The sequence below is a fragment of the Lissotriton helveticus genome, chromosome 4_1 (assembly GCF_964261635.1).
Source record: "Lissotriton helveticus chromosome 4_1, aLisHel1.1, whole genome shotgun sequence".
NCBI classification, from domain to species: Eukaryota; Metazoa; Chordata; class Amphibia; order Caudata; family Salamandridae; genus Lissotriton; species Lissotriton helveticus.
In genome coordinates, this window is record NC_136063.1 from 135115312 (window position 1) to 135129888 (window position 14577).

The 14577-nt window shown below is 43.8% G+C and overlaps 1 protein-coding gene across 2 annotated transcripts in view; it reads left to right on the top strand.

Moving 5' to 3' along the window:
• The window catches only part of OPLAH (5-oxoprolinase, ATP-hydrolysing), a 270496-nt gene that overhangs the window by 151064 nt on the left and 104855 nt on the right, over positions 1–14577 (top strand). For both annotated transcript variants that reach the window (XM_078686543.1, XM_078686544.1), the window contains exons 7-10: positions 968–1133; positions 2974–3112; positions 4817–4884; positions 9098–9381. In XM_078686543.1, coding sequence (XP_078542669.1) covers positions 968–1133; positions 2974–3112; positions 4817–4884; positions 9098–9381 — 657 coding nt within the window. The remainder of the gene's footprint in view (positions 1–967; positions 1134–2973; positions 3113–4816; positions 4885–9097; positions 9382–14577) is intronic.

Sequence of the window (14577 nt, forward strand, 5' to 3'; positions counted from 1 at the left end):
ATACAGAACCTATCAAACATCATCCAATTAAGGCCTAAGTTTGAACACTGCTGTTTCTTACATAATTATCCACAACATCTAGGAAATATGTGTTGAAATTAAATCATGCATACTACACTAGACACTACACCACACAAAACATATCACAGCAGCCAACACTAAAGAACACTGATCACAACACAGACAAATACCAGTCACAATATCGAACACACCTCCACACACAAGAAAAAACACAACACATCACCAAACTGAACTCCAGCATAGCACCAAACACACAACACAACTACAAATGTACAGCACAAAGAGAAGCTGTGATTTGGAGAGTGTTTCTTAATTTGTATCCCTTGTGATCCTCATGTAGGCCATGGGGACAATAGCGGTGTGCATTTGTTATTCGTGTTGTTTTCTGCTTCATTTCTCATCCACTCCTATACTTCATCGTCTCATGATAATGCTTTCACCTACATCACTGACCTTGCAGTGGAGCAGATGGACTCAGAAAGTTCCTTTTCTTTCAATAAATGCCAATACACATTCGTAGATTGAGAAAGAACGCGTGAAATTCGCAAAATAGTTTGAAAAATCTATCTGTTCGTCCATTATGGACCAAGAGAAAAGACTGTACTTCTAAAGACTGTCCAGATCATGCCTGACTTCTTTTTTAATGTTTTGTGGACATGTGCTTTTCCTTAGTTAGTAGATGGCCACATGCACTTTGGAAATAGGTTGTTTAATCTTGTTGTTTACTGTATGGTGAGCTTCTGGTACTATATTGCTGAAAACTCTCACTCACACACACACACGCATACGGACACCCCAACACACACCGACCCTCCTCTTAATAACCTGAATGTTGCCACACACACACACACCCTCTAATACCATGAATGTTGCTCTGTACAAGCATTTAACTAAGTCTGTGCCTTGTACTAATCCATGTTTTTTTGTTCCCTTATCCCTCCTGAAGGGTGTGCGGGTGCTCTTCATGCGGTCTGATGGTGGGCTGACGCCCATGGAGAACTTCAGCGGCTCCCGTGCGGTACTCTCTGGTCCGGCGGGGGGTGTGGTGGGATATGCTGTCACCACATACCGCCCGGAGGATGGGAAGCCTGTGATTGGTTTTGATATGGGAGGTGAGATCCCAAGATCTAGCTTACTACTTGAATGAGGGCTCACTGCTTTGGTCAAGGGAACTCTGATGGCTACGAGAAAGCCCAACAATTACTCTGCTGCCTTTCAGATGTGATTTATGTATTAATTTGAGGTTTTACTTTGCGAGAACTGGGCCAATGGGCCATAACAGCACTTTATATAGCGGTAAGTAAATCGTAGAGCCTTGGGATCCAAGATTTACCAAAATAAATGGAGAAACAATCATTCTTATGTATATAGCTGAATCCAACAAATAGCAAGGGCATATTAAGCCCTAATTACACTTACACACACACACACACACACATATATATATATAGATATATATATATATATATATATATATATATATATATATACATACACACACAGATCATAGTTGTTTTTGAGAGATCGCCTTAATAGTTTAGAAATAAATCAAGTATTAGCAAAGCCAACTGTCGAGTTTGCACCCTTTTGATCCCTTGAGCTCGAAAGTAATGTATGCATGACCCAGAGAAGGCACAGAACTCCATGCATATCAAATTGTGAAGCAAAGAATTACTGTAGAACAACATAAGGTAACGTCAATAGCAGAGTGTAAACATCAGAGAGTTGCAACAGCTCTTAATTTTCCCTGAACATCACCAAAAGTAGAGTGTAAACATCAGCGATATGGGGCGGCTCTAGATTATCCATGCACATCGCCAACAGCATAAGGTAAAGTCAATAGCAGAGTGTAAACATCAGCGATATGCTGCGGCTCTACATTATTCATGCATATCATCAACAGGCAGGGATAAACCACTTAATGTGGCTTAACGCTGCCCTGTAAATAAGGACCCCTTTCAAGCTGGACTTACCTTGAAAGGGGGAGGGCAATGGGTGCTGCGGTGGGCGTTCCACGGCAACACCCATTGATTCTGCTGCGCCTCCTGTTTACAGGGGAGGAGTAAATAGGAGGCAGCCCCAGAATTAAGACCAGGGAAAACCTGGTCTTAACCTGGTGAAGGCGAGGAGAAATTTTAAATTTCTCCTCGTTTTTGCTGTTTTCATGTGTGCTGCATTGTACAGACCACATGAAAACAGCAAAAGGCCAATGATTGTTTACATACAGGAAGGTTCCAGCTCCTGCACATAAACAATCATTTTTTTCTGCATCTTCTATGTGTGCTGCATTAAGCAGCACACATAGAATTTACAAATTGGCATTTAAAGATTGTTTATGTGCAGGAAGGGGGACCTTGCCGTACACAAACAATCTTCCCCTGTACGCAGACAACCTTGCACTATCTTGCAAGGGTGCCTTAGTTGGTGCTAGGCTGCTAAATGTAGCACCAGCGCAGTGGGGAACACAGGACTGCACCATAGTTTTGTAAATGTGGTGCAGTCCTGCGTTTCTGAAGTGGCTGAGGGAGGCGTTATGCCAGGAAGGCTAACGCCTCACTTCGCTACTTCCCTTGTAAATATGCCCCTACGTGCATTGGCAGAAACCGCCATAATGGAGGTTCCTGCTAATGCAAGAGATGCACTCTGGACCAGAGGGCATTCCTACATTTACTGGGTGCCCTGATGGAGTAAATCCCATCTGCCAATATCTAAATCAAGCCTTAAATGCTTCTACTTTCTTTCCATTCACATACACAGAAAATAATACATTTTTGTTGAACAGAAAGACTGTTTTTAAGTCATTATAGTCTCATGACAAATAGAAGTGAATTTTAAGTTAAAGACTTTTTAAACATTCTCTGAAAAGATGTGAGAAGCATTGATATGAAAAAGTGGGAATTGAATCCAGTGTATAATGTATTTTGATCACACCTCTTCCTTCGCCTAAATCAGGTACATCAACAGATGTCAGCCGCTATGCTGGTGAGTACGAGCATGTCTTCGAAGCCACAACTGCTGGAATCAGCATCCAGGCACCACAGCTGGATGTGAACACTGTAGCAGCAGGAGGAGGGTCCATGCTCTTCTTCAGGTAGGTGTACCGGTTGTTTTTATGTAGACCACCCAAATAAACGTGTATTCGATCATGTAGAAGCGTGTGCTAGAAATATCTGTAATATTGTCGAATAGTCTATAGCATCCACTTTCACCACTGTGGGAGCAGAGGCACAGTATAGTAATCGAAGGTTCCACAACCATCATAGAAGTCACATTCACCTGTGAGTTCACAATAGAAGAGTGTTTAACCATTGGGAAATTCAAGCTTTAAACATCAGTAGTGGGATCTAGAGGGTCTGAGAATTCAGCCCATAACATCCATCTTCATAGCACAGGGCAGGGAGGTGTACTTAGGTGGGAGCATCTAGAACAGTCTGAAAATCAGCCATTACAGGGATTATTTCTGACTATTTCCTATTGCAGCCACTTATGTATTGAACAGGGTAATATAAAGCTCCCGCACTGAAGAAATGTTAGGATGCTTACCATCTCAACAATAGACCTTTCCATCGTACCAGAACTCTAGGGCGAGACAAGGCTCAGTGTTGGGTAAGGGAGGCCAAATAGAAGCCCTCTTCTTATTCCCATTGACCTTTTAAATGTCATTTGAATGCAGTCAGATCATATAGGACACATGGCATACACAAAGACGGGACAGGACTGGGAGCTAAAAGTCACTGAAGAACATATTTTGAAAGGAACTATATGTATTTTACCCAGGGCATCAAAGAAGCTCTCCGAAGGCAGATAAGGTGGATTTTACCAAAAAACGTTTTCGGGGATGAATGAGGCCAAATATTCACTTTTAGAGATTATTACAAGTATCTTGGCAAAAAGTGATAGGTTTTAAAGTATATTTCCGTACCATTGATTCCCCCTCGCAGTAAATCATAAATGCCCTGCTCTCCTAAGTTTTCTTTCAGGGGGATATATAAAGGGGGATCCCTGAACCCACTCCAGTCTGAAATCAGCCCCCAAGAATGCCAACCTGCTGTGGGTTTCCTTTTGACCAGCCCAGCTCTGGCAAGCTCTAACAAGCATTGGTTAGCGTCAGAAACAGCTCTTATGGTGGTCAGAGAGGAAGCATTCTGTTGCCCTGCATTCATCCTGTGGAGAGCCCTCTTTTTGTAATATGAATTAATTACATATCGCACAAACCTAAGCCCGATACCCTTTCTTTTCTTTTTTGAAGTTCTGTTAAAAATGTTCTCCATTTTCAATATATCGTAGCTCGTTTGTAGCCACATCGGAGATGGATCGCCTAAATGGTATCAATTTCATTGGAATTTAAAACTCTTCCATCAAGTTTTTAGGGAATTAGTATCCATTTGAGTAGGTCTGAGATTAATTTGAGGATCAGCAAGATTCTCAAGCAATCAGAGAACCGATTGAGAATTTGTAGGGATTCAAACTGTCTACATCGACACCTGCTTTTTCATTTTTTGTGAAACAGGTGCCCGCCTTTTTCTTGCTTAGTGTTGTTTTAACTCAGCTTCCCCTTCCTTGGTCCAACCAGAGAGTTGAGAAACCTTAATATGAGGTGGTCAGATGTAGGCTCTTTCCGCTCAATCCTTGAATCTTTACCACACATAGCATTGTCTGTTCTGGGTCAGACAGGAACAACGGAGGAGTGAATGCTGACATAGGTGTTGTGGGCCAGAAACTCTGGGCAGAGCTAATCCAGGGAGTACAAACATTCTTCGTTGATGGTAAGAACTTTTTGTCTTTTCCTTTCCAGATCGGGTTTATTTGTGGTTGGTCCGGAGTCGGCTGGTGCTCATCCTGGCCCGACCTGCTATAGAAAGGGTAAGGACACACTTATTTCTTCGTGTATGTATATTTGTGTCAGTATTTGTAAAGCGTGAACCTAGCTAGCAAGCAACAGAGCGCTGAACGCTGAACTGGGGCAGGAGCACCGAGCTACAATTCAGGACCACGCACATTGAAACAGGTTCAAGAGGAGGCCATTGTGAACAGATTGCAGGGACGAAGGGTTGTGCTGAGAGTTCTGTGATGGAGGGTTGTCAAATGATTGTTAGATCAAGCAATAATGCATGTAGAAGTAATAAATAAACAAGTATAAATGCTTAAAAAAGTGTTGTTCTCCAGGATGAACCAGGCCTACTGGATGGTGTATGAATTGAGTGAGAGATCTTATTATGGTGTTGGTTGTTGATCACCAAACAGAGTGAAAGGTCTGTGCAGTACTTGGTCAGAAAAAACCTTCAAAACTATCCTGTGTCTTCTGTACGCATTTACGTCATTTGGCGGCAAGGATGTGCTGGTGTGTCCTTGTGGGAAGCTATCTTTTCTCCACATTCCATAAGCCAATATCTCCATCAGGAAAAGTAAAACAAAGTGTGCCCTTTATAAGCTGGACTGGACCTCTTGAAATGGCAGCAGTGTCTTACAAACGTCTCCGTTCACTTGGACGGGAGACGATATAACTATATAGCGTTCGAACTATAACGTGTGGATATTGGGTTTCAGCAAGTATTTGTCATTTGGACATCACCAGGTAAAGTGTTCTGATTTGTTTTGATCCGATTAAATCTTTGTTTCTATCACACACTTAAATTGCAAAAAAAGTCCTTTCCTAACTACCGAAATGTATTTTAAAATATTTGTACAGTTCAAGCTATTTAAATGTTGTGTCTTTGAAAAAACTGACACCCTGAGCATTTTATGTTACCCTCATCTAAAACAAGGTGCTTGGAGATAACCACCACACCGTGATCACCAGGCGGTGATTGGTCCCTCTTATGAAGCAGCATCACAGACTCACTTGCTCTTTTTATTGACCATAAAGTGCATAATGGCCATCACAGGTCCCCAGGCTCCTCTTAGGCATTGGCCCAGGCTATTTTGGAACCATTTGCACTGTGTTGAGACCCTGGTTGACCTGGACACATTCCATGGTTCATGATACAACTGAGCAAGGTTTTAGGGGAAAGTGTTCTAGAAATATACACATGCGCTTACACGGGCTCCACAATATTGGGAAATTGGGAAATTGTCAAGGGATGTAAACAAGAGTTTAAGAATAGTAAATCTATACTATCCTTATGTATTTGTAAGTTAATGACAATACTCGCAGTCAGTAATTGTTGGCCGATTAAGTGCTGGTTGATATTGTTTACATTGGTATTGGACATATAACCTTAGGGAGGCCATTAGCAGTGGTTGCACCTCTTTTCTTGCTCCCTGAGGGTGCTGGAACCTTGTTTCTATGGTGAATTTGAATGCAAGAGAAGCAAATCAGCGTGAAATACATTACTAATGAAACATCATGTCGTTTTTGCAGTGTGCAGAAAAACAAACAATATTCCATTAGGAAAACTATTCACAAACAATTCATGTCAACATTTACAGAACATGAAGGCCTAAAATAAATCCATATGTATGAGGTCATTGGCAAGATACATATAGTTGTGCAGTGAACAAAAGGAGTGTAAACAAATATGTCCAATAAACACACTGAATCACAGCAGTGATACACTGGCACAGTGGTATCTAAGTAATGCTTTGTACACAATATGTGTTCAGTTTGTCAACATGTTGACCACAAACCAAAGTTGGTGGAGACTTCCTGGACTAGTCAAGGTACAATATTGTATTAGAGCAGAAACAAAGGCAGGCGTGAGGTGACCTGCAAGGCCAGAGTGCTGCATCAGTTCAAGCAGACACCAGAACTAGTCTTAGAACACCGCTGGCTGCTGCTACACATCGCACCTTTAGTTCTCCAGTACTGCTCCAGTCCAATACTACTAGTATGAAGGACTAGTCACGATGATCCCCACTCCCTAATATGTTTGAAATCTTCTCTGGGATCTAAAATTCAGGCCTCTAAATGTTACCAGACTTGCAGGTCTAGTGACTTCAATAATCTACTTGACCTAACTGTGATGCGCTTGACCTGTAAACTAATCTCAAATTGTACTGTCCTAGGCATTGAGTTTATTTCAGTCACCTTTTTCTTCAGTATTCCATATGAGCGCACTTGCAAATATGTGAGTTCAGCATGTCTGCAGTACAAAAACTCTTCTTTTTTAATTTAATAGACAAAACGTTTGCTCCACGTGTAATTAAACTATAGCCCACATATAGGGTACACATGACCCCTCACTTGCCTATTAGTTCACTAATAGGATTGTCATCATAACAAGGGCAAGAATATTTTTTGGTTCACGTTTAAAACTCTAACTCTTAATAACTATGGGCCAGATGTAGGTAGCCAAATACCGGTCGGTAATGGCCGATTTCGGCCGTTACCGACCGGTATTTGGCTTTTGAGATGTAGGGGCCATTATTTTACAGAATCGGTAAATTTACCGATTCTGTAAAATACCAAATCGGTAATTTTACCGATTCGTTAAATCCAAATGTAGGTGACACTCCTAAGAGTGCCACAGGCCCCTAAGAGTTGGTATTTTACCGCCCAATCCTATTGTGTGGTAAAATACCGAATTCAGGTGTGCATGCACATCTGTGCATGCACACCTGTGCCGCTGTTCCCCCTATCAGACTCGCCCGGATCGGAGGTCGCTCCTTCCGTTACTTGGCCCCACGATGCTGGAATGACCTTCCTGTTTCCTTAAGGAAAACCAACAGTCTCCTTTCCTTTCGTAAGGAGCTAAAGACTTGGCTTTTTTCCGCATGATTTTCTTTTGGCCTCTGCGAGTAGTTGTGTTTTGTTTTCTTCCTCAGTTCTCTTTGCCAAAGCGCCGGGACACCCCTCGGGGTAGCCGTGCGCTATAAAAGAGACATAATAACATAACATAACATAACATAACATGTGACACACAGACATGCCCTTAGAGCATGTATGTGTGCCACATGTCACACATGCCTGTATTTGGGGTGCTAGAGGGTGTCAAAGTGACACCCCCTGCACCCTTGCAGGATTCGGTATTTACTGATTAAATACCAAATCGGTATTTCCCATTGATTCCTATGGCCTTCACAGCCCATAGGAATCAATGGGCAATACCGATTCGGTATTTACCGAATCGGTAAATACCGAATGTTACCGATTCGGTAAATCAAATTTAAAAATTACCTACATCTCCCACCTTCTATTTTACCGATTCATAACTACCGAATCGGTAAAATTCGGTATTTAAGAATCGGTAAATTAGAATTACCTACATCTGGCCCTATATTACTGAAACATGATGTGGTAGAGCACTGCCATTTACAGACAGCACATTTCCATTTAAACAGCCACAAACGTTCTACTGATATGCATTATTAGTGATAAAACTATATAGCGTACAAACTGTAATGTGTGGACAGTGTTTGTCAAGAAATTTTTGTCATTTTCACATCACCAATTACATTGTTCTGATTTCTTTTGATCCAATTAAAATCCTTTTTTCTATTCATACATATGAATTACAAAAAGCCATTTCCTAACTACTTCAATATATTTAAAAATATTTGTACATTCATTTGCAAGCTATTTAAATATTGTGTGTCTTTGAAAAAAACTGACACCCTACAGTAGCCTTCCATTTCACACTCCTGTACCTCAGCACGACTGTCACAGTTCACTTTACTTTTCTTTCTCTAACTGAAGACATTCAGGATTTTGTAATCATCAGTCTCCAGATTAAAATAGCAGCAATTTATAGATTTGGGAGACAAAAACTGACATTCGACTTCTATCTTTCAACGTTCAGCAAATGTGACAAGATCAAAACAAGATTTAAAGACATCTTTAGTGTTCATTTGCTTTCTGAATGAATAGAGCACTTGTTCTTTCCTATCTCCAGCTCTCTCACCAGACTGGGCCATTAGGTTCTAAAAATATCTCGCCCTGATGAAATCTCTCTCACCATAGTAAGTGGGTGAGTAGATTTCTTGAGGCCTGAATTAGCTTCCCATATATTTTCATTTATTTTTGTAGTTTTGACTGGTTGACTCTAAAAGAATTTCCACAAGGAACGTGAGACAGCGCATTGTGACCACCCCATGAGGTTAGATTGTGATATCTTACCTCTACAGTTTTTCATTTTAGGGGGTCCTCTGACTGTCACGGATGCCAATCTCTGCCTTGGCCGCCTGCTGCCAGAATTCTTCCCAAAGATCTTTGGCCCCTCGGAAGACCAGCCACTGTCCAAGGAAGATACCATGAAGACCTTCAGCCAGCTCACAGAGAAGGTGAACTCTTTCCTAGATGGACAAGCCCAAGACACCCCTAGCCCAGCCACCAAGCACAAGCTGACAGCGGAGGAAGTAGCGATGGGCTTTATTCGGGTGGCCAACGAGGCGATGTGCCGCCCTATCAGGTCCCTAACTCAGGTAAGGAGCTGTAGCTGGCATATTTCTGGCAGCTCTTGGGTTGCTTTCTTCTTGATTTTTTGAAGCTGTAGTTTATTGGTTGACTATAGAACTAGAAGCTTCTGACGTAAACATGAACAAAACTTTGGGTATATCTCGGAATACAAGGCAAAGTAGTTCCTCTTTTGAAGCAGTGTTTGCCTTTAGCATGGTGAAGTCACAGGACTGGGCTGGATCCACTGCCAATCTGTCACTCCACTATCTTCAAAGTCTAAGAAGAATGGGCCCACTTCTTAACTTTGATTTTATACCCTAGACAGGCTCTTGTAGTCACCTGTGTGGCTGTACCACAGGGAAGGTACCCTGATCCAGCAACATTAAGGTCTATGATAGAGGGCCTAGTGGACAGGTGAGGCCAGGGTAGGGTGAGATACTTCCCGTCTTTCCCAAGATTCCCTTTCTAAGCTTCAAGAGGAGCAGTCTTTCCAAAAACATCTCGCCTGCTCTGCTAAGTCTTCTTTTCCCTCAAATCAAGGTGGGTCTCACACCCTGAAATGGTGATCAGGTTTAGAAACCGATCATGATAAGATTCCTGGGGTGACAACTGGCCTACCCAGATGAAACACATGCTGAACAAGCATCATGCCACCATGCACAGCAAAAGCATCTGAAGAAGGACCTACCAGCTGTGGTTAACTGGCTTTTATGCATGACTCTGACATGGTCAACATCCCTACTTGCTCTCCGCCTACATATGGCAAATCTACCGCACAGTATGTCCAAGCAACCAGCTTATGTCTCAGGTACAAATAGAGCCACTAAAACACAAGATTGCTGAAATAAGAGTGAACGACAAAAGGGGGCCCTTTCATTTAAAAACAAGACCGCACCATTGTCCCAATCAGTTGTCCCTTCCTTCCACCTAGTGACACCATGAGGGTCTGTCATTCAGCTCCCTCTCTATCAGGCATCCCTTGAGCATATGGAGAGCTTATTCACTCTATGAAGGCATTTCACTGCCCTGTTAGGCCCGTAGATTGAATATACCTAGTGGTACGGCTGGGCAGGGAAAGCAAAACACAGATATGGAGAGAATTGGAGGTGAACAGGGGCTCCCCTTTAAAAAAGCAAAGGAAATCAGGGCCATCACCTGTGAAAAAGAAAGCACACACACAGGATGTGCAAAGAGCAAGACCTCCCTCCAAGACTGAAAACATAAAGAGCTTGGGAAACAAGGTGGTTGGAGGACCTTCTTCGAATAGCGCAAAGTAGGAGGGAAAAGGTGTACCAGAAAGATGATGGAGGGATTATGGGTGCACCACTATGGGCATGAGCCGTAAAGCCAATCCTGCCCTGACTCCACTTCTCCCAGACGAGGTTGCTGGAAGATCTGTTGAAAGGGAGTGGAGTTTCAAGTTGAACCCAATGCCAGGGATGTCAGTCTTCTTAATTCTCAGATCCTCTTTCCTATAGATCCTAGACTTCCTATAGATCCTAGACTTCCTATAGGTCGTAGACTTCCTATAGATCTTAGACTTCCTATAGATCCTAGACTTCCTTTAGACCCTAGGCTTTGGTTTAAAGTCATGGGCTTTGCATTCCTTCACCCTTGAGCCATGGAGCACTTGTTACCATGTGCTTCCTTTCCAGCTTTCAAATGACCCATTGTCTCTTCCGTTTTCCTTCTATATGGTCCTTAGGAACTTCTATAAGAAAACTGATAAGGTAAACAGGGCTCTGACCCCACATTGCGCATGGGTGCTAAGAGCCCTAGCTGCTTGACTGAAAACGCGTGGCTTAGCCCAGAGTCATTTCTAACCATGGGGAAACATTAAACTGAAAGTCCCAAATTCATTGAGCTAAAATAACAAGCACTATCAAAGCAGACCTTATGCAGGCGTCTATTGCTTGCAAACGCTGCAATTAGCCACCATGAAGATAAACAAGAAATGAAGCAAGGCAAAGCACCCATGTTTACTGTGCAAACCTCACACTCCGAAGCAGTGGTTGGCCAGGAACACAGCCCAGCTCTACCGGCAGTAGTCACCTTTCACTGATGTTGGTGGCTCTGCTGTGCAACACTCCAGCGGTCCAGGGTGAGGGGTGAGTTGGAGGAGCCAGAAAGTTGCCCAGGCTCCTCTTCTGCAGCAGAGAAGGTCTACCACCAATGGGGTGGGCTGTTTGGTTTTGCTCAAAGAGCGTTCGCTCAGTCCAAATTTCACTTCCTGAAGTCAGCGACAAAAGTGCAGCTCAGATGGCACGTGGTTCCGTAGCCCGCTTCAGATGCTTCTCCGGCTCCGAGCACGATAAATGCAGCTTTTAAGCTGTGTTCCACGTGCGAGGACCACATTGCTGTCTACCTATTGCCTGTGGCTTATAAGTGTTCCCTAGAGGTCCATTGTGTGGGGCAGCATCACAGTTGCAGGGGGCTTCGCCCATACCTAGGCGCTGTGCAAACGTAAACGGGCAAAATACCCCTGCTGCTCCAAAGAGCGATGGCTGTCCTGTGTACTGAACCACAATGGACATGATGCTAAAGACAGAGCCAATGGCTAAAGGAAGGGGGGGTTCGATTCTGTGTATGCTGTTTGTGGGCTGATCCAAATTATGAATTGCACTCCAACCGAGCAAGGGCGCCCAGTCTACTATATGTATGTATCGTTTTAATGTGTTGTTTTTCAAAATCACTAGAGGCTAGAAAATAGTTAATGTGGTCCCTATGCCAGACCTAAAATTGTAAAAACAGTTTCAATCGGGTCGGGGACAATCGATATTTGCCCGGCGGTATTGCCTCTGTGACCCTCTAGTTATTTAAATCAATGAAGAGGCAGGCGCTGGAGACTAGAAAGCAGGAAACAAGGTTTTTTATTCTCTCCGGAGGAGAACACAACGAAACGGACAGAAGGTATCGTTCTGAGGTGCTCTAACTTACGTTTGAGGCCTGGCCCCTTATATACAGTGTTTTATGGTTTTATTGCAGTTTACATATATGTGACAAAGCTTTGATATACGGAAAGACATACCCGGAATCCCCCTTTGGGGCCCGTTCCCACACACATTTACAGTTGAAATCCCCACCCTAATCACAACAGGTGATGAGCATCGCGCAGCTGGATAATCCGCCGAGTCACAGAATGTGGGGAGTTTGATTGGATCTCATGGGGTGGGGGCTTTGATCAACCCGGGGATTTCTTTGATGGGGGAAGCTTTCTATTGTACGGGGAGGGGCGAGGGTGGTATCGGCAGAGCTGGGTGTCGGCTTGGGAACGGGGAGGACAAAACGGGCACACGGGGAAAAAGGGGGTTTGCATCTAAGGGCCGGAGATCATGAAAGGAAAGCAGGGAGGTGTCGCGCTGGGAACAGGATGAGGGCCGGGGGCAGAGCAGCGCCGAAGAAGGGTTTATGACTCCAGGCAGGTGCAAGCAGGGGGGTGGTCAGCGGGCAGGCTTAGCGAAGGCAAAGGGCTATGTCAGGGGCCAGCGGCATGCAAAAGGGTTGGTTCTGATCGGGGCATCTTAAAATGGCGGGCGCGCACGACAAAAGTGTGGCATCAGGGGAAGAGGCAAGATGGCGCAGATAATGTTCACCAAAACGCACTAATTTTCCACAGTCCCTCCTTTAACATATTCAAGACATCTTGTTGGTTCATTTTCTACTCGGGTCTATTGTGGTGGGCATGAGAGAGAAAACGGTAGGAAACCCAAGATAAAGAGTTGTAAACAATACATTTTGAGGTTTCTAGTTTTTAGGAGGTGCACCTATTTGATGAACTTTGATAAATTTGTTCAGCAGGAAAGTCATAGGAATGAAATACAAAAAACGGCGAGCAGCAAGTACATATCATAACATAAACTGGCAGGTTAATACATATTTCGGATTCGGATTGGAGCAGGATCAATACAATGGTGGCTGGGAGAGAAATGAGGCGTAGAAAAAAACGGTGGTTTGAGGATGTCAAATGTTCGAAGTTTACGAGTTCTCATTGTTCTTTGTGGTCTTTCGTTGGCGCTGTTGAGCACCGGCGGTGGAGCTACAAGTCCGGCTCTGTTCTAAGTTCTGCGTTGCAGGGCACGACCCTTTCCTCGCGTTTCTGGTCGGAAAGGTCCTTTTCGCCCCGTGTCCTTTGAGGTGATTGTCAGAAAGTTCCGATGGAAGAAGAGCGTTCAAGACAGTCCATAGGGTAGGTCAGAGGAAAAAGGGGGATGGAGCAAGGCCAAATTAGGAACAAACTAGGGGAACGAGAGACTTCAAATAGGCGGGCGTGTGACGGAATTCGGAGAGCGGGGACTTGTCGACAGGCACTGGACGTCGAGCAGGGGCATCAGGTCGACCCTTTCTTTTCATGCTGTCGAAAACAGTGCCTCGTCCTGCAGCTCTTTTCAGTCGTGGTCTCGCCTTGGCTAATGTCGCAGGTGTCCCTTAGTCTGCAGTCGGGCCTCGTGCTCCCACATCCGGTCCTTCTCTCCTCCAACAGCAGTACCCTTAAACAAGTTTGAAAAGACAGTTTTTTAGAAAATTTTCGGATGAAGATAATCAAAAAAGTCTATTTCTCTCCCAGCTCCAGGCAAAGAATGAAAATGTCCGTCATTTTTAACGTTCACAACTGGCATATGAATGACCGGTGGCGGACCTGCTGGATTTACTATGACCTTCCTTCATAATCATTTATTACAGGCATGACGGTTCATCTGATGGTAACCCACCTTCGGGAGACAAATCTGGCAAAGATATGCCGTTCTCTAGAGTTTCACATTTACAAAAGGGTACAGTGAGTCGTCAACATGGTACTACACAGGTATTTTGCTGAGAGACGAACATGGCTAAACATTTCCTTTCTATCGGTGCATCCTGTTTTTCAACTACTGCGGGGTTCATTTTGATGATTTCTTTACCTTGGTCTAGTCTGTTAACCTTGTAAAACTACATTCTGGGTCCTACGTAACCTTTTACAGCCCGGTTACTTAACTAGGAAGGACAGGGGTTTTATGGGAGACAACCAGGGACATAGACAGGGGAGGTAGCGGGGGTGATCGTTTTTCTGGTTTGGGTATTGCGACGATTCGGGGAGGGGAAGGTCGCGTATTCTGAGGTCCTTGTGTTGTACTATAGGAGCCGTTGACATGTAGTTCCCTTATTTCGGGCCAGATTAGGGAACCTCTGTCGTCTTACCTGTCCTTTCCCTTACGGCCCAACCTGGGTTCACATTGACTTCTATC